General features: G+C 34.1%; 1 protein-coding gene across 1 annotated transcript in view; it reads right to left on the reverse strand.

The window, feature by feature from the left end:
• Nucleotides 1-24,524, reverse strand: part of stt3a (STT3 oligosaccharyltransferase complex catalytic subunit A) — a 29,534-nt gene that overhangs the window by 2,318 nt on the left and 2,692 nt on the right. The window contains exons 2-16 of the mRNA XM_039764089.1: nt 19,276-19,404; nt 19,056-19,116; nt 17,248-17,369; nt 16,049-16,194; nt 14,753-14,843; nt 14,454-14,560; nt 12,171-12,335; nt 9,543-9,723; nt 8,894-9,049; nt 8,135-8,226; nt 7,643-7,798; nt 5,802-5,990; nt 5,597-5,713; nt 4,866-4,968; nt 271-459 (exon numbers count right to left, since the gene is read on the reverse strand). Coding sequence (XP_039620023.1) covers nt 271-459; nt 4,866-4,968; nt 5,597-5,713; nt 5,802-5,990; nt 7,643-7,798; nt 8,135-8,226; nt 8,894-9,049; nt 9,543-9,723; nt 12,171-12,335; nt 14,454-14,560; nt 14,753-14,843; nt 16,049-16,194; nt 17,248-17,369; nt 19,056-19,116; nt 19,276-19,363 — 1,963 coding nt within the window. The 5' untranslated portion in view covers nt 19,364-19,404. The remainder of the gene's footprint in view (nt 1-270; nt 460-4,865; nt 4,969-5,596; nt 5,714-5,801; nt 5,991-7,642; nt 7,799-8,134; nt 8,227-8,893; nt 9,050-9,542; nt 9,724-12,170; nt 12,336-14,453; nt 14,561-14,752; nt 14,844-16,048; nt 16,195-17,247; nt 17,370-19,055; nt 19,117-19,275; nt 19,405-24,524) is intronic.

Below are 24,524 nucleotides of genomic sequence, written 5' to 3' on the forward strand. Positions count from 1 at the left end.
ATTAAATACTAATGTATACAATTGCTAGCATTTGAGGGGATGAAACCAAACAGCACAAAGACACACTGAGGAAAAAAAAAAAAAGTTTTAATATCACATTTGAAATGACTGAACACAAAGCAGAACTTGAAATCAGAATGTTTCCTTTGTGATTTATTCACTATTACAAAAATGACTATGTTGGTTTCACATAGTGCACATGCAAAGAATGTTTTCCTTTAGAAGTAAATTTATATTGAGTTTAAACAAAAAAAAAAAAGCTCTACTTACTGGCTTCTGTATAAACCTGCCCAAACCGGTAGTAGCACATCTTGTACATAAGGCAGTTTAGTAATACTGGGGAGCCTTCTCTGTCAACACGGAACTCTCCTGTTGATGTGTAGTAGTCATGCTCCTTAATGTGTCTCCCTGTGTCTGTACTACCACCAATGCGAACCATCCACAGGAACTTGTTAATATCTGAAGGGACAAAATATTTTACATAATAAAGAAAATGTAAAAATAATCATGGGAAAATATGGTAAAACAGAACCTTACATTCCTAAGCACGCAGTAGTCAGGGGGGCTTTAAAAAAATCTCTTATAGTGAGGCACCCTTTACATTGCCCCCTGAAGCACTGTGACCTTCATTTTGCGTATTCCCATTAATATAGCATGTACATTCACCCCTCATTATCTGAACCTAATCCGTTTCCCTAATCTTTTTCAATGGGTAAAAAAAAAAAAAGAATGCATTCCCAGTCTATCAGGAAACCTCCACCAATTTCCCCAGGTATCACTGAAATACTCTTAAATACCTATAGTTAGTTGCACAGGTATTAGAACAGTGACACAATTTTCATAATTTTGGCTCTGTATGCTACTATAATGGATTTAAAATAAAGCAATCATTAAGTGAAGTGTAGACTTTCAGCTTTAATTTAAAGGGTTTGCCAAAAATATCGTATGAGCTCTTTAGGAATATACAGAGACAAAATTATGAAAATTGTGTCAGTGTCCAAATATTTAAGGACCTGTGTATAACAACCAGCCTTTGATTACTTCATAAAACACTTGATTTATCAATTACCTAATTAAGAAAACTGTTAAAAGTCATTAATGGCAACATTTCCACACATTATCCTACCTTCAGGATATCAGATAAGAAACAGTGTCTGCACCGTTTGTGTGTGGAGGGAAAGCTTACTTTACAGGACAAAAATGTGGTTATGAAATTTAAACAAACAAACTGCACTACCTTTTCACTTTATTTCACCTTTTTGGAGCCCTTACTAAAGATTACACAGATGATATTTAGTGGTAAATGCAGCCACTGCCAAAGTACATTGTGGTGAAGACAGCAGGAGGCTCCTATATCCAAATGTTCACATAGGCACACTTGCTGGGTTCAACTTTCAAATTCATTTTTTTTTCCAGTTTTTTCTAGAGGCACATTGGATGAAATGCCTTATAGCAAAACACATTCTGGATACCAAATTAGTGGTAAAAAAAAATCGGGAGTGGTCTACTCAGATATGGGGATGTATATTTGAGGAATAAACGGCAAGACAATGATACAACAATTATATTTTTGTATTATGTAAATTAAAAAACATCAACAACAATTCAAATTAATAATATATTGAACAATAATTATAAATATAAAGTTGAATAAATCGGACTCTACAGCTGCATGAATAAGAGGTAAAATACTACATCCTGTTAATGGAAATAGCCCAAAAGTTGATAGAAATCTATGTTTTTTACCTAATGCTTGTATGCAAAATTTAGTTGACCCAAGTGAAACGGACTTAAGTTATCGTCTTTACATATATAAGCACAGACAATTCCAAAAATGGCAGGTTTGGACTCGGGTCTAAAACGTCAAGATTCATCAAAATCTTGAAATGGAAGTTTTGTAGGATTCCAATACTTTCCCTAAACTTTGTATACGAGAAATTCAGGGAAGCCTGAAATGTCTCGACATTGAATCTTTGGACAATTACAATACTTTTCCTATACTCTGTATACAAGAAAGTAAAAAAGCAAGAGGATGGTTAAAGAAAAGTTGGTTAAGGAGCCATGAATGTACATTAATATCTTCAAATACAAATCTGCATAAAGCTTTAAATGTAATGGGCAGCAATGTTATTTTGCAAGTAACTCAGGCTAATTATCTAAGGCTACAGCAAAGGAACACAATGGACCTTGTGCAAGTCCAATATGGCTCAAGTCAGAATACAGTTCTGTCTCACATAAAACAGTTACCAAAGCAAGATCTATATAAGAAGATACATGTGGTAATTACAACCATGTGATAGTACTGAAGTGGGAGCAGAACATTGCAAGACTGCAGGGAGAAAAGCAACTCACCCTTGCATACCTTGCGTTTGGAAATGAGATTATGAGAGCTATGTACATCACTTTTGCTTGCACCACTGTATGCCAGTTTGGGTGAACAGTGAGAGTATTAAAGGCTCTTCCTTCACCTTAAGGAAATTAAAGAGCCCACACTGCACAAATTTTCATTTTTTTCATTAATTTTTAATCTTAACTGTTCAGACACCAGTTTGTGTAAAGCAGAAAATTGTCTAGTTAAGGTTGTATTGAATAGGTACAGCTGTGGCTAATATGTGGCAACCTTGCATTTTAGCTATATAATATACAAGATTCCCTGTAAAAAAGCAGGCAGTAAAGTCAAACAGTAAAAAGTAAAAAAGGAATTGTGTGCAAATAGTTTACAAACCATCATCATAAAATAAAATTGCAAAAGGGTACAAGGTACTTCTGTACTTCAAGACTTGGTACTTCTGTTTACACAGTTCACGGTGTTATAAAGAAGTCTGCTCATGTAATTGTCAAAACCTACTTTTAATTGTGATGGAAAGAAGGAATTTGATCAAAGAAGTCTTAGTCAGTTGGAGCTAGGGCTGGGCAATATGGACCAAAAATGATATCTCGACATTTTTTAGCTGAATGGCGACATATGAGATATATATATATATATATATATATATATATATATATATATATATATATATATATATATATATATATATATATATATAATCAATATTTTTTTCTTCCCTTAAAGTAATAACAAAAAGACATTTCTGAGTCAAAGTCACATGTCTCAAATGTTACACAGGCACTTTAATTAACATACAGCTGTAGATGTACATGAGAAATGGCTCAAAAATAAATTATCAGCATATATTAAATAATAATGCTCCTTGAACAAAATAATGTTCTTTTTTTACTTCATCCTGGGTATGTTAACCTGTACCCAGCCCTGCAAGCGGTCCTCTAACTTGCAGAGAAAACTTGGGTTAGTGGCAAAATTGGCACACCAGCCACCATAAACACCTTCACACCATCCCACACACTCTGATAGTTTGGGCGGATAGTTTATGTAACAAAGTTTCAATTTCATAAGTGGTAGCTGTATAAGAAGAAACATTTCAAATACATTATCTTGTGGTCAATAGGCTTATTTAGCTCTGTAAATGATTCTATAAAACTTTTCAATTAAATCTTTTAGGGCGGGCAGAGGGCGAAAAAAGCTGCAAATGTATTTAACTCGCCTTTACATTGTAGGTAGACCCTCTTTGCTTGGAGAACTGTTATGTTGACTTGACATCGCATCCCAGCATGTGTGTGAGTAGCATTGAGTAAAAAACATCTAGAATGGCATCAACATCAGGCGAGAGAGTGAAGCGAATGTACAAAGCAAAATATTCAGTGGATGATGACATTTTGCATATATTTTATTATTTTGAATTGGACTCCGACTTGTTGGACTATGATTTGTTGCAAGTGATCTGGAGATCAAGGTTTGAAACTAAAGTGAGGTACTGGCATCAGCTGATCAATCCCCAGCTAATGAGTCACCGCTGACGCCCGGCCGCTGCTGCTGCCAGATCTCTAACACCTAGTGACAGCACACTGCATGCAGCAACAAACATTTTATGTTGATGTATGTGGTAAACTATTGCTTTGTGTGATTTTAACAAACCCAAGTTTTTTGGAAAAATATTCAGCCCTGGGAGAAAAGGGGGTGTGTGTGAATTCAGCGATATGATAAGCCACTGCTTTAGTTATGTTGCCCCACTTCTCACTTTTTCTCTCATAAGGCACAGCATTAATATCTGAGATTTGTAACATGGTTTGTTTTGGAGCAGGAGGCTAGCAAGGCTTCATGGTCTGGGCTGCAGCACACATTTTGACCCACTCTTTATACTGCAATTTATGGTGCTGTTGTAAATGAAAAGATTAGTAGTGCTCGAAGCTTTTGTCAGGACTTGTTTTCTGCATTTCCTACAGAAAACATTATTTTGCTGCTCATCTGACACTTTGAACCTGAACTATCTCCAAAATTGAGCCATTGTTTTTCTTTTTACCAACCAGCTCTTCTTCGATAGCTTCCTTTTTGTCTTATCCATCTCAATCATGTCGTTGCCTGCAGGACTTACTGAGTGAAGCGGTGGGAGGAAAGGGTACGTTGCGTTCAGAAAGGGAAAGAGGTGGGGCAGGGTGAAGTTATGCAAGAGACAAACGAGGAGAAGAGAAATGTGAACTGGCGGATGTAAGAGTATCATTTTAACGCAACATAGACTATATTGATGTAAACGCTCAGACTTACCTAAATGAACAACAATCTATTAAACAAAACATTTTATAGGATTTTGCAGCCAAAGCAGAACTCTTTGCAAATACATATCAGTAACTTCTTAAGAAATGTCACTTACAGAAAAAGTACAGCAGGGTCATATATGCATACAACATTGTGCATAACAGGAGAAAAGGGGAAATTCTAATGTTGCATTTGTAATTTTCAAGGCTTGCAGTTAAGAACTAGAGTCACAGTACAGAAAAATTTTGCTTACCATCTGAGGAGTATCCAGTTAGTCCTCCAAAAATTACCAAGACATAACTGACGTCCAATTCTCTCATTATTTCATAAGCTCTCTCCTCAGTTGATGCCATGGCCTGCAAGAAAAACGCTTACACTGATGCTTTTTCAAACATTGAAATTTTCAAGATTCTTTAACTGTAGGGAAACAAACATCACATTTAATCCTTTCATGATCTCAAATGTATGCATGCAATTTATTAAGGCGAACAGTTAAAAGTACAATAAAGCAGATTTGAAAAAGCAGCACAATATGGACTCTAATTAGAGCAACTTACAGGATATGGTACCACTACTTTCAGATCAATAAAATGTTTCAACTTCCTTTTCTTTTGTAATTGTTTTTGTCATTTTTACAATTACTTTTTGTAGTGGGTATCGTAACTTACAAACATGAAGTTAAATAACACTTTAATAGCTTTATGAGGAGAAAGTGGATGAGGCTTTCTAAAAGTAGCATTTTTCACAGTATTAGAGAGTGAATGGATACCAAGTTCCTTCCCAATAGAATACTGTGGAAATTCTCTAATGTACTGATGCTGACTGATAGTATGCCTAGTCATGTGCCCTTCAATTGTTAAGAGTGAAAAAATAAATTATCAATGTGAACAAATAAGGACATGATGAGAATTCCTTAGTTCTGCAAAGTTATAAACACTGGTCACACACATAAAAAAAAAAAAAAAATCATATTACATTACTCACCTGTCCCACCCGAGAGATATGCGTGTTATTCCATGTATTGTTGTCCACCAAAATAGTTCGGTTGGCCATAGCTGTAATCTGATAACCGTAATCCCACCAAGACATCACTTTTGCATCCTATACGTGCAACAGTAAATAAGTCAGAAACAACACTCAAGAAGATGAGGCCTGCATAACCTGGATTAGAAATTGCTTAACAACTGACCTCAGGAGTGTTGTGTCGCAGCCAGTAATATGCCTCTCTGAAGTCATCAAATATGATGCGACTACCATCACCACCACGTGCAGACAGAACAATGGACGGTGAGGAATAAGCTTCACTGGTAACCCATGTTGAGTGGAATGTGTAAGTGATAAGAAAAAATGCCATGACCAAGATCATTCCACTGGCAACCTAAGCAAGACAGAGTGATATTTTTTTTTTCTCACCTTGTAACTTATGAAGACATAAAAGAAGCCTACTTTGTAATGATACATCTTCACCTAACGGGATTGACCAGAAACCATGCTATATTGCAAAGGCAGCAAGGATGGTGAAATGTGAATATAAACAAAAAGCAGGGGATTTAGTTATACTGGGTTCAGCGGTAAATAACAAGAGACAAGGATATAGCAAGACAGTTCTCTGGAACCTGCTTTATGGATCAGGCACCTAATCAACTGGCAAATTCTATTAGTACTGAGCAAAATATCTTAATACAGTATTACTCAGCAGGGTGCCTTAGAATTCTCAGTATAATCAGGGAAATTTATTTTTTGTAGGTGCCCATTTCCTGTCTGCTCAATATAATATTGATCTAACATAAAGAGTATCATGTTTGATGAGAATTTCAAGGAACCCAGCAGCCTGCTGTATATTCAAGGTATGTGAATCTACAAAAGAAGGCATTTGGGTTGCATTAACAATGTGTGTTATAGACAATGGGAAAAAAAAAAAGAGATGCACCCTGGACAGATAGGCAAGAGAAGAGAGGAAGTCAAAGACAGAGATGTGGAAGGTTTAAAGAGATGTGCGAATTAACAATTATTTGTACAATAATACTAAGTTTGATTTAATTACGAATTTGAAGATGCTCAAAAGAACAATAAAAAATGTACAAGACAAACACGCTATAAGAAATAAAATTAATATTTAAAAACTTGAGAAAATTCAGAAAGTAATTAATTAGAGATAGCAACATAATTACGATGGGGGTGGGGATTTTTCTAGCTGGGAAGTAGTGAAACTTCAATCCCCAGCAGTACATTTGAGGGGCAGAATGAAATGCTACAAAAAATGAATGAATTGGTTAAGATGGTGTAACCTTTATATTCATATTAAAATGGTGGCTTTTTTATTTCATCAGTGACCAGAATAGTACCAGTTAACGGGAATTTTGTTAGCTTGTTTTTACTTAGTCTAATGAAATCATTACAGTACAAATGCTTCATACTTTTAAAGATTTATCGACCAATTATGAAACAACTGGCTGATCACATATTAAGAAAGAATCTCAACCAGTTTCACTTACTGGACTGATGACTTTCTAGTTTACGATCATCTTAATATTGCAGCATCGCAATATGTCTTATTTCTCTTCTTAAACTGTATTTTATTCATAACATGTTATGCACACTAGGCTGTAGGAACTTGAAGATGTTTTAGTCTATAATGACTATTAATAAATAGTTCTTATATTTGCAGTATACCACACGTGTGTGTGCCGACTTAGTAATTTTAAACATGATTTTCCTATACAACCAAATATTGCTAATTCACAACATACCAAAAATAAATAAAAAACAAACACATCCAACACTTAACACATGCAACTGTTGCACTTGAATAAAAAAAAAAAAAATCATATTTCCACTGTCCTATTAACAATAACTGACATTTACAGACATCTTAACTATGCAAAATATTAAATTAATTTAACAACTTTTCACCACAAAGCCATTGTGACCAAATCTCTTGAATACATGCCTCTATAAACAAATAGTGCGCACAATTATCACAGCTCTGTAATTTCAATGGCATAAATGTATAACGCATTTTCTCATTACCTCATTCTTGATGGGGTATGTAGAGTCTTGTTGTTTTTTGGCCTTTTTCTCAGGGCGGCTGACATCCAGGTTCTTCATGTAAGTGGTCAGAACCTGAGAAACGCCGATACCAGAAAGGATGCACATCACAGGAGCCAGGACAAGCATGAGACGTACCTATGAAAAAGTTTAATATCAAAGAATAATTGTTACTGAAAAATGCAGTAGATGTACTGTACGGAATATAAAAATGTCAACTAGAAAAGGAAAACAAACATGGTGGAACAAGTAGAAGCTTTTTTTAAAGTCCTATTTATATCAATACGCAATACATATGAAAATAAACTTGTATAATTTGTGCATTCTGGTACCAGCATTGATGGCCTAATCATATCTAACCAACCAGTATGTACAACATTTATATAAATATGAGATATTTAATAAAGTTTACTCCAAAGTGTTATACATTCTGTTTTCTGCTAAACGAGCATTTCTTCCCAGTATGCTACATACCATAACCGCTGAGAAATACATGCTTGTCACTCCATACATGATGATAAATATTCTGGCATCAGAGAGATTGTTGAAGCAGTAGTAAAGTCCAACTGTAGAAGATAGAAAATGGTTGAAGAAAGATGCACTGAATAATACATTCAAATAATCTGGGTATGATCAAATCAGTTAAAAAGGTCAAGCAAACCATATGTAGTGTTTCAGGATTTTTTAATACAAAGATAAATATTTCACTTTTCTATTATAGTAACAATTTTAATACATTCAAGTCACCAAAGCCAATTCAAAAGCAGACATACAGAGTACAAAAGTATTTTTTTCCAAAGATATATTTTACCGTCAAACATCTCTGGCCCAAGTATCTCTAATACAAAACAAACTAGGAATATAATTAAAACTATGAAAATGACTGTTGCAGCTCTAAAGGCTTTGACAGATTCAATTGTGATACTTTAAAACACTAGTAGATCATTGTAAAACCATTGATTTTACCATGGCAGTAAAGGACTTAAGTCTGGATTTAAAATTCAGAATTCTTAGGAACAATTAATAGAAGACTCACATTTTCTAAGTAGTGCAATTTTAAATTTACACTTTCATGGACTGCATCACAGCTAACTGTAGTAAATAACACACACCAAACTTAAGGTAAAATAAGGTCCAGTTCAAAGCAAAAAAAAAAAAAAATTAAAAAAGTTCCTTCCATCTGAGAGGCAATCTGTATATTATTCCAATTACAAAAGGTCTATAGACACACACCTGGGAACATGAAGACAAGCAACTGCAAATCAAAATAATAGGAAGACCATGTGGTTGGCTGGTGCTCAGAAACTGAAGCAATGATGGGAATGTTGTTCTTGGCATAAGAGGGGTCCAACAAGGAGTAGAATCGCCCAGTCCATGGAGAAATTTTGCCTGTCAACAATATTCAGTCAAGGTAGCACAACATCAATAAACATTAGATACTATAGCCATTTCCTGTTTGAATCATTATTTGAGTTTATGTGGGTGTTTAAATAGATTAAAGAAACCCTACTGGTAATTTTAATTTCCTAGATGGCATTATTTATACTCATTTGGAGTTAATTTTAAGAAATTATTGCTGAAAACTTGCAGCGAAATTTTACATTGAGTGAAAATACCATTATTCTCAAATAATGCAGAAACAAGTGAAACTTTAAAAACGTTATATTAACATAATAAACCGTGTATAGACACAACTTGCAAATTATATGCTCCATGCTATGCATATAAAATATGTACAGTATGTATATATACACTGCATACTATATATAGTATCTATTAAATGTTATACCTTCAATTTAACTGTTCTATATACATTATGTACTCATATGTACAATAAATTTGACTTGACTTATGATTAGCAATGTAGTAAGAATTTCCTTACCAGTCAACATAAGCACTGCACCCACTGACAGAAGAATGAAGCCAACAAGGGAGATGACACTCTTAAAAAGGACCTCAAATTGCTGAGGATTGAGTTTGCTGCGCAAATAGTCCACCAAGGCATGTATCTGACATAACCCAAATACACCAAAGGCTGCCATATGCTCTGAAGACTGAACAGGCTGTAGAGAAAAATGCAGAAAACTGGAATGAAGTTATCCATAAATTATCAATTTTTACTGAATGTAAAGCACCAGTTACCAGAGGGGACTCATGATATACTGTAGGAACTGATGAAACAGTTTATACACAAGAATGACTCACATTTTATAAGGCTTCAATTTAAGTTGCTTTCTTAAGGAGATTAACTCACTATGAAGGTTTTACAAACAAGGCATTTTCATTCCTAATGCTATTATAAATAAAAAAATATAGGGTGCATAAATTTTAATGTAACAAAGAATGTGGAAGCGAAAAAAGTTAAATTTTTGATTTAAAAGTAGATAGTATAGTGACTGCACAAAGTTCCAAGAGCCCAACTTTAAATGTTGGCTAGGTCATTGTCTCTGTGTTGTTTGCACACTCTTCCTATCTCTGCATGGATTTTTCTCCAGGTAATACAATTTTTCCTCTCACTACCTAAACACATGTCTGTTGGGCCAATTCGTTGCTCTGAATTGACCTGGCTGACTGACTGTGTCCTGAGGTCATCTCCAATGTTGACTCCAAACATGTGCCTGAAGCTGCTAGGATTGATTCTGTCACCCCATGATGGCAAAGTGAAATAAGAATGTTTTGGTTCATGTGTAGCTAAAGACTTTCAGAATAGCATCAGCAACAAGGCAGAAAAGAATCCTGGACAGGACAACAGTTTATAATAGAACAACATGTAGGAACACACATATAGGCAAAAAAAAAAAAAAAATCACTTATACTGTCCCAACCTGAAGAATAAAATCATCCACGGAAAAAACAGAATGAGAAACTGAACACTTCTCAGGATGACTGGGGATGCAAGCTGTGAAACAGCAGCAGTAGAAAGTGTTACACCAACCCTAACATTTAACTAGCCAATTATGTTTATACTATGAAGAACTTCTGCAGGTATAAATAAGAAACAACAAAAACCATGATTCCATAAAATTCTGCCCAATTACAACATTTGTTACAAGGCAAAACTATAGCAGCTGACACATTCAAGTAGACACATGGCCCAACACATGGAGGGGAGCAGCAATTAGTGCTGCTGATGCTACAGGGCAGGAGCCCAAAGGCAAAATTCCAGGCTGGTTGCTGTCTGTGTGGAGTTTGCATTTCTCTCCAAGATCTTGTGGGCTTTCCCGGATGTTCTGGTTTCCTCTCACATTCAAAGAACATGCAAGGATACCCTGCTTAGCAAATATAAATTGCCCCAGTGTGTGTGTTAGTGTGATCCCTCATTGTACTTGCACTCCATTACAGGCTGATCCCTGTTTTGTATCCCATGCTGCTGGGATAAAAAAAAAGATATTTTAATGACATTAATTATTTTGAGAAACATACCAACGACTTTATATAGAAATGCCATTTTTAATTTAATTTTGCCTAAAATGCTGGAGAAATCAGATGACAGTAAATTATCTGCTGAAGTCTTTTTTTTTCCCCAAACAGAAGAGTAGCAGCAGTTAGGTTGAACAGATAGCAGAATATATACAAATGAAACTCATTAATGCAAGGACGTAAATTTTCTGTTTCACTGTTGTTAATTTTACCTAACTAACCTGTTAAACAGTGTAATGTTTCTAACTCTTACTACAGACTAATGGAAATACCCACCATTGTCATAAGTGCACTTGAAAATGTAATACTTCTTTTAGCCATAAGGAAAAACATGCATAAAATAAAAAAGATGTCTCAATTTGAATACTGTAATTAGGTACATGTTAATCAAGCCATACAATTTCCTTGTAAACTATTTTAATTTTTCCACACTAACAAAATACATAATTATTACATACTCTGAAACAAAACACATCCATTCTAAAAGTGTGAATGTATTAGATTTACTTATTTTCAAATTTCACCCAGTCTTATATTTACTGATTACTGAGTAGTGAACATCAGCTAAGGTATCAATGCATTTATTCTCTTGTAGGAGAAATTTGACTTAAGATCTGTTTAGATTTGTAGTAACTATTTATTGATGATTTGTGCTGTCTTATGTGGCAAATGTTACAATTTCATACACAAGATTTTCATAGAAATAAAACAATAGGAGATAAACTGGCTTGTGTCCTATATGAAAATATTTGTATACAAAAAAAACAAACATATTTTAAGAAATAAACTAACATTTGCTATGTTCTTTTCTTCACCATAAAATCAAAAAGAGTAAGTATTGTTAGTAACTTAATTTATTGCTACCATACGAACAAAGACATGCAATGCCCCATTAATTTTGTATTGTAACTAATTGTTATATTAATTTCTATACTGACTTCATGAAGAAATCACCATATAAATTTAAACAAATCAACTATCTAATAGATGAATTAAATCAATATAACACAGAATGGTTTTAACTAGTTTCCACACTAACATAAACAAGGACATTTTCTAAACAAAAATGTTTGTAACAGTAATGTTTTACCTGAAACCCAACAAAGGAGATCTGCATCGACAATATGGTCCCCAGACAGTACACAGTACAGTAGGCCACATAAATGCGATGGGAGAACCGTCCTGTTAGCATTAATACCAGCACGTGAAGAGGGATCAGATTAATTAGGAAAACATATCCCCCCCAAGATGACACCTGTAACAAATGAAAGATTTATTTCTGTAAAAATGAGAAAATGCTTACTTAAAAACTAATCAGAAAGAAAAAGTATGGGCACATTCAATAGTATTGATAGTAATTGTTACAAACATATTTGAAAAGAAACACACAAAAAATGTTCAAAATATATTCCAAATGCAAATTTTAGCATGTTTCTTTACTAAGCAGTGTATTTTGTTTTATTAAAGTATTCAAATTATATTGGATCATCCTGAAAGCATTTGCAAATGTTACTGTCTGTAATGCAAAACAGCAGCTGTGCATTAAATATTTTGAAGAGACTAAAAATAAACATTTGTGAAACTTTAATAACATAACTCAGCAAAAACAAAATGTTACAATCAAAAATAAAAATGCGTTCTCCTGACAAGTTTTGGTTATGAGGTGGGCTTATCTGGCTAATGCATGTTCTTACAGCATACGGTGTATTCAATTTTTACATAAGAATAGGAGTGAGTTACTACCCCCACAGCCTGTACTGAGATTTTTTTTTTTAATGAAGCATTCATTAACAATTTTTTTCCATGAATTTGAAACACTTAAGTTTAAATATATTACAGTGGCAGTCCACTTTGGACTTTAGATCACTTCCCCTTTGCGAGCCTCAGTTATTTTACATTGTGAAATTAAGCAGTCCCCTTGCTTAGCACTGTGGGATGATCAATACAAACTATGTCAAAAGCAGCATGTTTATCATGAGATAATGAGGTTAACTGGTGAATTTTAAGGCTGATAATTGTTTTTTTCTTTAATGCTTTGGTTTTCTTTATTGAAAAGCAGGAAATTTAACATAAGCTGGAAACTAAAGGGAGAAAATGAGTCACATATCTTAAAGTAGTTTTTTTTATTCCTAAGCTTTCCACAACCAACCAGGTGTCATCATCAGAGGGAAAATGATTAAAGATTAAACATAGAGGAATCAAAGTCAATATCAAAGGCTGTCATGCCTCCTTTGTCGGCTGGTATAATAACAATGCTGTTGTCATTCTGCAGCGATCTTATAGCCTTGTGTTCTTTTTTAGAAATAAAGTCAGTCAGATTTCTTGTGTGTAACTGGCTGGCCAGGGAACACCTTACTTCCTGTGCATTGTCTGCCAGTATCTAAAAATCGACCAGAGAAGAAGAAACACAGTTTGTAAACACTCACAACATGTATACAGGAACATTATAATGCCAATAGAAGCAAGGACCCATGGTCTCTAATATACACACATAGAAGTTTCACTGGACACACGTTTAACTGGGACACTATGAAAGTAAAATTCAGGGCCAATGCTAAGAGTGCCAAAGAGCTGGTTGAATGAAAATGCCATTAACAGACACTTGAAGTTGAACCCAGCATATACAGGCTTAAAAAGTAGAACATCCAAATAATAAAAAACAACTTTATGACCAACACCTCCTGATCACCTCCTTATACGCAACACAACCGCTATGTTACATTAGATTCCTGCATATCTAATCATTTTCCTCTGATGACACCTAATAGGTTGTCAAAGGCTTAAGAATAAAAAAACTATTTTAAGAAACGTGACTCATTTTCTCCCTTTGTGGATCTCTAGTTGCAAACGAATATATAAATATGCATACACACAGTGGATTCAAAATGTATGCAGAGTTTGAGACTGTACACCTTGTTTTGTAAATTTTTATAAATTTGCCATTTTTGCAAGTACAAGCATCCAAAATAAAGTTTCCCCATTGAATTTCTGAACTCTTTCCACAACAAAGTGAGAAGCATGGCAATATGGAAGATAGAGAATAGACTGAACAAATGCATCTCAAGATCAGCTGGTGCTGAGGTGGTTTTGCCAGTTAGGATGCACCTTCAGTACAACTCCCACAGGAGGTATATAGGACAAGGTATATAACATTATAGTGGGTTCATATTTAATCTATCCTGTAAGCACCCAGATATTCTACAAGAGGAGTTTGTTTTGCCTAGCTCAGTATGTTGCTATTTACAGAATGAAAATGATAGCGAGTTCCAATATGATTTTTTTTTTATTTTTTTAATTTTTAAAAGTACTTTATTGAACCAAAAATAAATAACAAATGTTCCAATATGAGCATTTTTGACAACATGTACCATACCATATAGAAGTATGCTAAAGCACACATTGATGACCAGTAGACTGAGCCAGTCTTCACAGCTTTAATCCACATGTAGTAAGTCAGCAACATGCAGAAAATGGCAATCCCTGAAGGCATAAACATATGTATATTACAATTGATGGTCCTGCAGCTCCCATCACCATTAAACTACATCTGCATGTGATATATTTACATTACATTCAATTCAACAGAATAACTCATCATGGAAAATCAATACATAGTACTAGTTCTTTAGTTTTCTTTATTCCCCAAAGTGGGGATTGTCAGTTAAAATATACCTTCATTGTCATAAGACCCAGCGACAGAACGAGAGATGTAGCCTGGTACAACTGCAATCATTGCAGCTGCAAGGAGTCCTGCACCTGCATCCTAGACAAAAAAAAAAAAAAAATAATCAGAAAAATGTAAAAACTAATTAATAGTATTTCATTATCTTCCCCTGTACTCAGCTAAGCCAAGAAAACGCTAAAGTCAATGAAAAATTATGCTGAAATCAATGAACCTTATTCTTCCATACCAAAAAAGGAAACACTCTACAGCACCCAAGAAAGCTCACCACCACTCTGTACAATACATCTAGATTAACCTGACAGATTTATATATAAAAAAAAAATCTGTATGTATGTATTTGTCACATTCCCAGAACAAAAAGCATACAAAAGCAATACAGCAATGTTCTGTGCAGAACAGTTATTAAAACAGATGACTTTTTTATATACTAATGGGGAAAAATTCATTGCCATGGATACAAAGATCAGGGGAAAAAAAATTAAGGGATTTATTAAACACAGAAAGACATAAGTAAACAGAAGATTTTCCAATGGGAAGAAACAAATGTTAAAGTTCATAGTGCAGCATTTTCAAAGATTACAATAAAACCAAAGTTAAACACAAACAATTAAAATTACATGAATAACCAGACTTTTTAATTTTCTATCACAGACAAAAGAAAACTTGACACAGTAAATGTGGCAAGTATAAAAATACCATACAAAATTAAAGCACAGCATGAGTCACAAACCTTAGCTTTCTCCTACACTGGTAATCATGCTGCTTACTGTATGTTGTGTGTGTAGCGGGTGACGTGCCTTGATTACACTATGTTTATTTGTACTAAAACTTTTATTCAATTTATTTAAAGGATAACAAACCATAAATAGATATCCAAGATGAGCACATAAAATATTCATTATAAAACATCTACCCACTTTGTGAATTGTGTTCAGGGATGCAGGGGAGCCAAGCCTACCTTGGCACAACATAGGGTGCCCCATCTCTGTTTTTCTGCATCATTAGTGTAAAAGGTAAAAGTGAAATTAGTTTCTGTCTTAGATATTTAATAGACGGGCATAGTTTCTATTAACCCTGAATGGAATACACACACTGCTTTCTTAATCTGGTTTCACTTGTTTCATTTTTGAATTATTGTTTATGCTAAAGTTATTATGAAACAATTACATTCAGTACAGCTATGACAAAAACAAAACCAAGATGCTGATTTGAAGCCTTAAAGATTTTCATGTTTACAAAATATGGTTGTTATTCATTGCCCATGTATCATAAATCACTCTTACCTTGAGCTCTTTGGTTAGATGGTAGGTGACAATGGCTGTAAATGAGGAAAACAGAGGTGCCAAAAAGACACACACATTCCGGATATCTATAGTGATATGAAAGAAGTGCAAAATGTGGTACAGAGCAGCTGATGTGATCATTAACCCTGTAGGATTAAAACATCTTGAATTAGAGAATACCCAAGAACAGCACTAAAGTACTCAATCCAAAAATTCAACATAAGTGAAAGCAACTTTGCCCAAAAACAGTAAAGTGAAAACTAAATAAATACTTTCAAGTACAAAAAAAACAAGGGTCACCACTTTTAATGGCACACCAAAATGCCGATTAAAGCCACTCTCATTTAATTTAACTCAACAGCATTGTACAAATTCAGGAACTGAGTGAAAGGTGTGCATTAAATACACACAAATGCATTGCAGATAATCTTTCAGAAAATACATTATACAAAAAGGAAACAAGCTGTGCTTTCTTTTTTAATTTCAGTTGTGTGATTAGACTGAATAAGAACATATTCACTAGTAGAATTACACTTACTCTCAAGCTACAGTATTCACTTTGGAAAATTTTCAGCAATTCATGAACAAGTAAATCACTTTTACTGGCACTGATTTCCAAAAATATCCTGAAGCATTAAAAGTTAATCCAAATATTTACTTTTAAATAAGAAAGTTTATTGAGGCCAACTGAAATAAGTTGAGAAAAGTATCCTAGATTTCTCTCAGCTGTGAGCTGGAAAAGCACATTAAAAGCAACTGAAACAATCTTTCAAAAAAAAAGTTCAATATCAGTAAATTTGAAAAGTTATGGTTTATCATCCAACAGACAACATATTAAAATATTTTGTTTTCGATTTTGAAAAATATGCTGTATTTCTTTACAAGTTCCGTTAAGCATACTGTTATCCGCTAAGTGGAGATGGAACTAAAGATGTATACAAACTGTAAAGGATTACTGTATTATATTTTCAGAAGCCACACTGTTCATAACAACAGCATAATCTAGCAGCAAAGAAACTAAAGCCAGATTAAGCTTGGAAGAAGGTGCAGTTCGCTGTTGGTCATTATTATTTTTATATCAACAGAGACTCGTATTTAAAAAAAAAAAAAAAACTTCAGCATACCTAAAAGGTATGAGCAATGTAAAACATAGTAAAAGGGTTCACAGCAGTCAAAAAATAAGGAGTTTACTGTCTTACCTGGGTAAATTGTTCCTCCAATTATTCTTCCCAGAGGGTACCAGGCCCTGTCATCAAACCAGTTATGGAATTTGTAAAAACCTTCTTCTGCCAAAAAACGAGTGGTACGGTAGTTGAAGTATCTGAAAGTATCAAAGACAAACAAAAAGACCATTCACCAGAATAGTTTCAAGTCATATAGAAACACAAGCGTTTCTTAGAAAGGCCTCTTAAGAAAATCAGAAACAGTAAAAATTCCTTCACACTGTCCGCTCTGTCAAAAAACCATCTAGAATAAAAACTAATTTAGCCACATGCAATGGAAATTGTGTTTTAATTATAACTATAAGATCAAAGTGTGAAGAAAATTAAAATATTTGTTGCCTTTTTTCAAAATGTTACTTTGCATATTTTCAGAAGGGAGTACAGTATTTGGTATGACATTTGGAAGGGTATCAAAATTTCTGCATCTCCTTTTAACTTCTAACTTTCTAACTGTATACTAGCATTCCATAAAATAAACTCAAGAGAATACAGCATGATTCTAGCAACATTTCTTATAAGAGTCTACAGATTAATTAACACCCATTAGCATGTCTTCCTAGGCTTCTTTCACCAGCCTTGCAATGTATTTTTGTAAGTGAATGCGGATGCTAATGGCTTCTCTACCTTTAATCCTAATAGTAACAGTTTACTATAACTTCCAAAAACCCATTGACTTCTAAATTATATACTTTGCATTTCTCCACATCTATGATTTTTCTTTAAAAAAAGTCTATCAAGCAAACCTGACAAGACTTTTCCTATTTAAATTGGGCTAATAGTCACTTAGAGAATGTTCTTTAATATATTTTCTCACTGAAGTTGACCCATCTACTTTAAAATATTTTAATAATAAGGAGGTAGGACTGTCAGATTGAACTTCACTATTCAAATATAATTCGAATTTATTTAAAAAAGCTCATGTTCGAAGGCAAAAGCTGACATTGGATAGTGAAAAAAATTATTATTTGTGTTACCTATGCTAATTTTGGATTTGGGGAAAAAGAAAAGACAGTGGGGCAGATTTTGATGGTGCTTAACCGTTAAATAATTATTTATATATATTTACTCAAGTACTGTTATAATTCACCCAGTTTGTTTGTGCTTGTTCTTACAGTGGCAATCAGTGCAGCCGTTACCATAATGACTAAGAATATTTACAGTTTAGCTATACTTCTCATTGGGTAAATCTTGGTGCAATGTTTATCTTTAAAAATCTCATTAAAAAAAGGTTTTGTTTTTGCATTAATTTTTATTTTCTTTATGTTCCTTAGTTCCCATAAATTCTGCATTTTGTAAATTGACTTCATTTTTACATATTTTGGGAAGCAAAGATCTATGCAGGTTTCCTTAGCATACTGATTATGGAAGTAAGGATTTGCCATTATACATATTTCAACTTTTCTTGTTCTGCAGTAGGATATTTTCTCTTAACATCTGGGAATTTAATGTATATGTCACATCTGATTACTACACTTCCATAAAAACTTAACTATCTCATTTCATTGACTAAGATGGTGGTATTACCCACTACACTAAATGTCTTAACTAATTTAAAGCAAGTGTTACATATTTTTAGCAGAAATACATTAACATTTCTTACATAAGAAAGCTCACTGGTTCATAATACCTTAAAAACCTTGATTGTTAATGAGAAAACAAAGCCCCATAATACATAGTGTTAATCAAAAAATCACCACAAGAAACAATAAAATTATATTAGTGTCTTTCTCAATATCATTGTTATCACAAGATCACCAACAATTAAGCTTGTAAGGTGTACTTACGGATCAAACTCGTGAATTACACTCTCAAACCTCAAAACAGAGAATAGCCGTGTTGAAAAAGCTGCAGAATGAATGGAACATAACATAAACATAACATTCTCAAATCCGGTTGGGGCCTGATTCTGTGTTTAAATGGTAAGCCCCATACATTTACAATTACAGAAATATCAACAAATCATATTGCAGTGTTAACAAAGATAAAAAAAAAAAAAACCCCCACAGAGCACAGCTGCCATAGATAAAATAAGCAGCTTGAGAAGTGTATCCTGCTTCTCATAGGACAACCGGAGAAACCCCAACTTCGTCATTGTGCTATGGGAAGGGAGGGGGTAAATAAGTCAGGACTCCTCTGCAAAAAAATAAATAAATAAATAAATAAATAAATAAATATTTAAAGCCAGAAACAAGTTAAATGTTAAGGACCTCAATCTGTACTTGATTTTAGGGCAACAATCAATTTTCTACATATAATTTCTGTGACTTTTTTTTTTTATAGTTTTCATTAATTAGGCGCACTACCCATCTTTCCTAAATTATAAGCTTACCCATTTTCAAATCAATCTGCATTTTTTACATATAAACTCCTCTAAATATAACCTCCGTACCTTTCAATTCTATAATCTGTTTTAAGAAAACTACTTATATGTCATGATTGGCACTGCTGCGTTTGTGATCCAGAATACCAAATTTGAATCTCCTGCCTCATTCTTCATGCAGAATTTGAATATCCTCTGTGTGAGTTTTCCCCTGTTAGTTAGGGTAACTGGCTATTACAAACTAGCCCTAAATGAAAGTAGTTTAAGGATCTAAATCCTGCAGTGTACTGACACACCATCCAGAACTGGTTCCAGTCTTGCGTCCATTCTGGCAGGACAAGCTCAACTGCATACAACCTAGGAACAAACCATCAACACACACACACACCTACTTTCAGATGTAACAAGATAATGCGGCAAATGAACATAATAGCATGTCCTTGGATGGCAGAAGGAAACATGTTCCCAGTTGTAAACCAAGTAAAGGATAATATACAAATGTCACGCAGAAAGTACACCCACTGAGGTAATAACCAGGTTATGACATTGTGACCAAAGACAATAATGCAGCCAATCACATTCAAGAGAAATCTGATCCCTATGACTCAGAATGGATTTCAGTATAACAGTGATCAGATGACATTTATGAATAAAAAGAGGTTTGTACCCTGCAGAGTGCACAATAAAAACTTTACCAAATTAAATTAGCTCCAAATCTGATATATAGAAGACTTAATGTGCCATTTAATCAAAAAGAAAAAGTACAATATGGTAAAGTATAGCCAAATGTATTAAAAGTCAATCTTCAGAATCAACACTGGAGCCAAAAAATAAAATAAACAATACTAAGTAATTTCCAACCAACAAGCCTGTCTTTCTCTTCATTCAATTACTAACCACCTACCTGCTGGTCAGACATTTTCACACAACTCTTAATTTATATTTTGTTAAAAAAAAAAAAAAAAATCCAAATGACCTTTAAAGCCTCCATTCTGACCGCTTCCTCACTGGCACTGACTTCATGTTTGACAGCTCAACAGAAATCCCGAAGATTATACTTCAAACACTGCCTGAACATGTTATAAGAACATCACTTAGTTTACATGTGCTTAAAAATGTGCATCTGTGTGGGGAGAGGGAACCCAACTCTGTAAACATTTTATAATGGTGATTACCTTGAATGGCACTATAGGTTTTTTTAGATGTCATAAAACAAACAATGGTTTTAGCGCTGCTAGACAAATTATCTCCAGGCAATTAACTTCACTATTAACTGCAGGGTATGTGAGGACAGGAAGCTTAAAGGCTCTTACAAAAAATACTTGTAAAAGACAAAAGCTGATTTAAACAGATTTTTTCAGCATTTTAATAGTAAAATAACAGTCAAAAAGAGGAAGTGAGGTATACTAGAAGCATTAAGAGTGAAATTAAATATACTGAAACTGAAATAGCAAATGCTCTAAATTGCTATTTCTCTGAAAATTCATGTAGTAGTAAGTAAAACAACATGTAGAGAGTAGGGTGTAAGGCTGGGGTTTAGATTCTGCTTTTCATTTGTGAAAATCAGGAGCTCAGAGAATGGGGCACAAAATGGGTATTTCATATTATTCTCTCTCTCTCTCTCTATTATATATATATATATATATATATATATATATATATATATATATATATATATATATATATATATATATATATATATATATATATATATATATATTTTTTTTTTAAATCCGATTGAATTAGTACAGGACTTCATATAAATCAAGAAAAAAAAAACAGGTCTTAATGACAAATATCTGTTTTGAAAGAGGACGTCAATCAATTCAAAATTCTCGTCCATAACTCACTTTACAAAGGACAGTCATATTGTTCACCAGGGGCTTGGCGCTATAACAGGAACTACTGTGTCACTTGCAAAAATTTCACCAACAATATCCTTACATCCAGTCCCTCTGGTGCATTCAATGTTAAACAATGGGTGTCTTGCTAGTCTGTATATTTTATTTACTGTATTTTTTGGAAGAAGTGTCCAGCCATCCATATAGGTAAAACAGGAAGACAACTTGAAGGTTTATTCAGGGGTCATGTTTGCGTCATTAAAATCAAAGACCTCACAAAGCCTACTGTAGAATGCTTCACATCCCTTGAACATAACCACACTGATCTTTCGGTTTGTGTTCTTTTGGAGGGCTTCAAAGATACTATTCACATAAAAACAGAAGAGGCTAAACTCATTCTCAGCTTGGGATCACGTATTTCTCCGAGTCTAAATGACAGACTAACTTTTTAATCTCACCTTCTTCTCTAATGGCAGGTTTTCACACCTCCTCTCACCTGCCCTGGTTTCGGTTAAACTTTTATATACTTTACCTGCTTTTCTATTTTCAATTTCACATCTGAGGAAGGGTATACAGCTTAAGCATTGTTTCTTTTACCTTGTCTTCTTTTCAGCATGGAAATACATTTTTTTTCCCTTTGCAGATTAACACTGATTCAGTTCTATACAAACTTCAAAATATACTATCTATATATCTATATGAAAAAATTATTCTCCATGTTCCCCTAGGTCTAACATTCTCTCTAGACCTCACTTCTCTCTCAAAAGTCTGGCATCTCTTCTGTTCAATAGTCAAATGCTTGCCACCAACTCTTGTCCCAGAATCACACTGACTGGATTCTGGTATGAAGGTAACATTATAGAAATTACTTTGGTTTCTGCCTGAAACAATTTTTGTATTATTAGTGACTCTATGTATACACCAAAAAACACTGCACTGCTATTCACATATCCAACCTTTTGTTCAGTCACCCTTTAAGGACTTTTTAAAATTGCGCTACAAAGCAACCTGAACAATTGAAGCACATGGACACATGAACACTTCCAGTGCTATATATGGATGTCACAAGATATTGCTACTTAAGTCACTTCCCTTCAAAACTTCTCCTCTCATGTAGATACTAATTAGGTGACCAAGGTAACAGCTGAGTCATCTGTCACCCAATTATTCTGGTAGACAATTTTTTTACCTGTCTCCACCCAGGATTTGCACTGCATATTACTTATGCTGAAGACCTGGTGCAATAGATTCTAGGAGCACCCTGTGTACATACAAGATATGACAACTTTTGGGGTTTCTTACCTTTGGATCTATTGTGAAGACCACTAGGAACATTCACTAAAAACTGAAAATTACCAAATGGTTTTCCAATTAAATAAATAAGTCACTGCACTGATCCTAGTAGCTGTAAGTTTGTAAGCTTAACCTACATCATGGGTAAATAAATCAAAGCAATGTTTAAAGGATGCAGAAACACATGTGAAAACATAGCTTTATTACTAGATATACAACACGATTACGGACAGGGAAGACGTTTTCTAACATTTAGAATTTTATGAGGAAACAATAAACCCACCTGAACATAGAGCAACATATGATAATATTTATATTGATTTCCAAAAACCTTTGATAACTTGAGAGGCTAGAAAACAACCCTAAAAATAATGAGTTGAAGAAATCGTGTAAAAGAATGAAAAAAGCTGAAACATGGAAAGTAAAGTTTTAGCAAGAGAAACTTTTTCCGAACTAACACACGCTAAAAATTGTGTCCCACAAGGACGAGTGCTGGTGCCACAGCTCTTTTTAATTTTTAGAAATGATCTTGATAAAATGCAAGTAACAAGTTGGTTGAGACTCCATATGACACCAAACTATAGGAGGTGGAATACTGTATAACCTACAGACAGCAGAATCATTACTGATGGATCTGTACAGGCATATACGTGATAGCTGACTTGTAATTTAAATAAATGTGCAGTGTTGCACACAAAACCTACAAATGTTACATATGAATGTGCAATGGGAGGGTCTTGTACACCTAATGAGAAGCAAATGAGAGTCATAGTGGACTAGTCACTTTCACACATGCAAGTGGTTTACTGAAGAAATTAAATATGCAATAAGATATTAGATTATACAACATGATGTGTTGGTTATTCTTAAGCTATAAATTAACTAAAGAAAGCTCAAGTTCAGGGAAATAAACCTCTTTAGTCTTGAGCAAAGACGGATGCATTAAGAACTAATTCATCAGAATTTCCAAACACATTGGCAAAGTTCATTCATCAGAATTATTTTGATTACATACATACAGAAAAGAAAATAAGTAGAAGTGTATTTAAGACTAGGCAGCACTTTTTCTCATAAGCTGTTATGGAACAAACTAACAACTCAAACCAATACAAATTTAAAAAAAAGCATTGATGAGATTTTGGGTCAACTTAGCTATTAGCCAAGCACACAATCTTGATGGACTGAATCGTTTTCTCTCATTTGTCACACATGACAAAAAAGACATACTGTAGTGGTATTACGGAAGAACCAGAGAAGAGCAAATTGAATGATTCTAGACTAAGACTACAGAGATGGTCAATGAGGAAAGATCGTAAAAGTGGAATCTTTTAAGTTTACGCAAACTTAAGAGGAGACATGACTGAAATGTTCAAACTTATGGAAGTAATTAGTACTGTGAATTCCAACTATGATTTTTAACATAACGTCTTCAAGAAGAACACCGGGCACAAATGGAAGTTGGTTAAAGGCTAATCAATCGCAAATGTTAGAACGTTTTTTTTCCACTCAGGGAGCCGTAGATATGTGGAATCAATTAACAAGTATGGAGGCAGATCATAGAACTTTGGGGATCTTCAAAACTTTAATGAATAATAAATCACAAGTTACAATAATACAGGTTAAATGAACTGATCTTGTCAAAAATGTTCTTTTGAATATTAAAACTATTTTTGCAGTCTAAGCAGCAAATCCCATACATCCTTTTCCTCAGCCATACTTGCCAACTCATACTATGGAATCCCAAGGCGTTCCCAGGCCATATGGGAGATATTACCCTGCCAGTGAGCAATGGGTCTTCC

Source organism: Polypterus senegalus, chromosome 9 (genome assembly GCF_016835505.1).
Source record: "Polypterus senegalus isolate Bchr_013 chromosome 9, ASM1683550v1, whole genome shotgun sequence".
Lineage (NCBI taxonomy): Eukaryota > Metazoa > Chordata > Cladistia > Polypteriformes > Polypteridae > Polypterus > Polypterus senegalus.